We start from the raw sequence: 666 nt of genomic DNA on the forward strand, positions 1-666 counted from the left end.
CTGGCTGATGTGTTGCGACGCCTACAACAAGATGAACAAGCTCAATCCCATAAGCTACCATAGCTAAGACAACTTCAACTTCACGTCTACAAAATCTAAATCATTTCGCTCCATATTGAACCAAAGTCCAAACCAAATATGCTTCAGTCATTTCGATATAATTTACGTAACATTCCACAATTCTCATCTTTGGTTAGTTGCCACTCAAGAGATGGCGAAGATGCCTCAAGTTTGCGCGGCACTGGCGCTGGCCACAGCGATGCTGGCGAGCTCGACGATGGCGGAGAAGAAAGCCGACGACGAGCTTGTCCTGGGGCTATTCACTCCTCGTTGCTTCGAGGCGTTTGTCACCCACCACGACTTTGGCCACGTAGAGTGTATCAAGGCAGTGATCAGCAAGGGTCTGAGCTACGCGATCATCACAGGCAGCCTTATCCTCAAGCTGCCACAGATCCTCAAGATCTTGAGCGCCAAGGACGTCACGGGCCTCACGCCCAGCGCCTTTTACATGGAAGTGGTGCTTTACCTGTCTAGTACCATCTACAACGTGCTGCGTGGCTACCCTCTGTCGACATGGGGCGAGAATGTGGTGATCCTAGCGCAGAACATCATCCTGGTGCTGCTGCTCTGGTCGTTCTACACGCCCAAAATCGCTGTGTCCACGCG

The 666-nt window shown here is 51.5% G+C and overlaps 1 protein-coding gene across 1 annotated transcript; it reads left to right on the forward strand.

Annotated features, from left to right (window-relative positions):
• Nucleotides 1-211: 211 nt before the first annotated feature.
• Nucleotides 212-666, forward strand: PITG_22638 (uncharacterized protein; the record flags this gene model as incomplete). Its single annotated transcript, XM_002909646.1, has 1 exon — nucleotides 212-666. A coding segment is annotated over one exon (405 nt), but the record flags the coding sequence as incomplete, so codon positions are not given.

This window comes from Phytophthora infestans, genomic scaffold (assembly GCF_000142945.1).
Source record: "Phytophthora infestans T30-4 supercont1.4660 genomic scaffold, whole genome shotgun sequence".
In the NCBI taxonomy this organism is placed as follows: domain Eukaryota; phylum Oomycota; class Peronosporomycetes; order Peronosporales; family Peronosporaceae; genus Phytophthora; species Phytophthora infestans.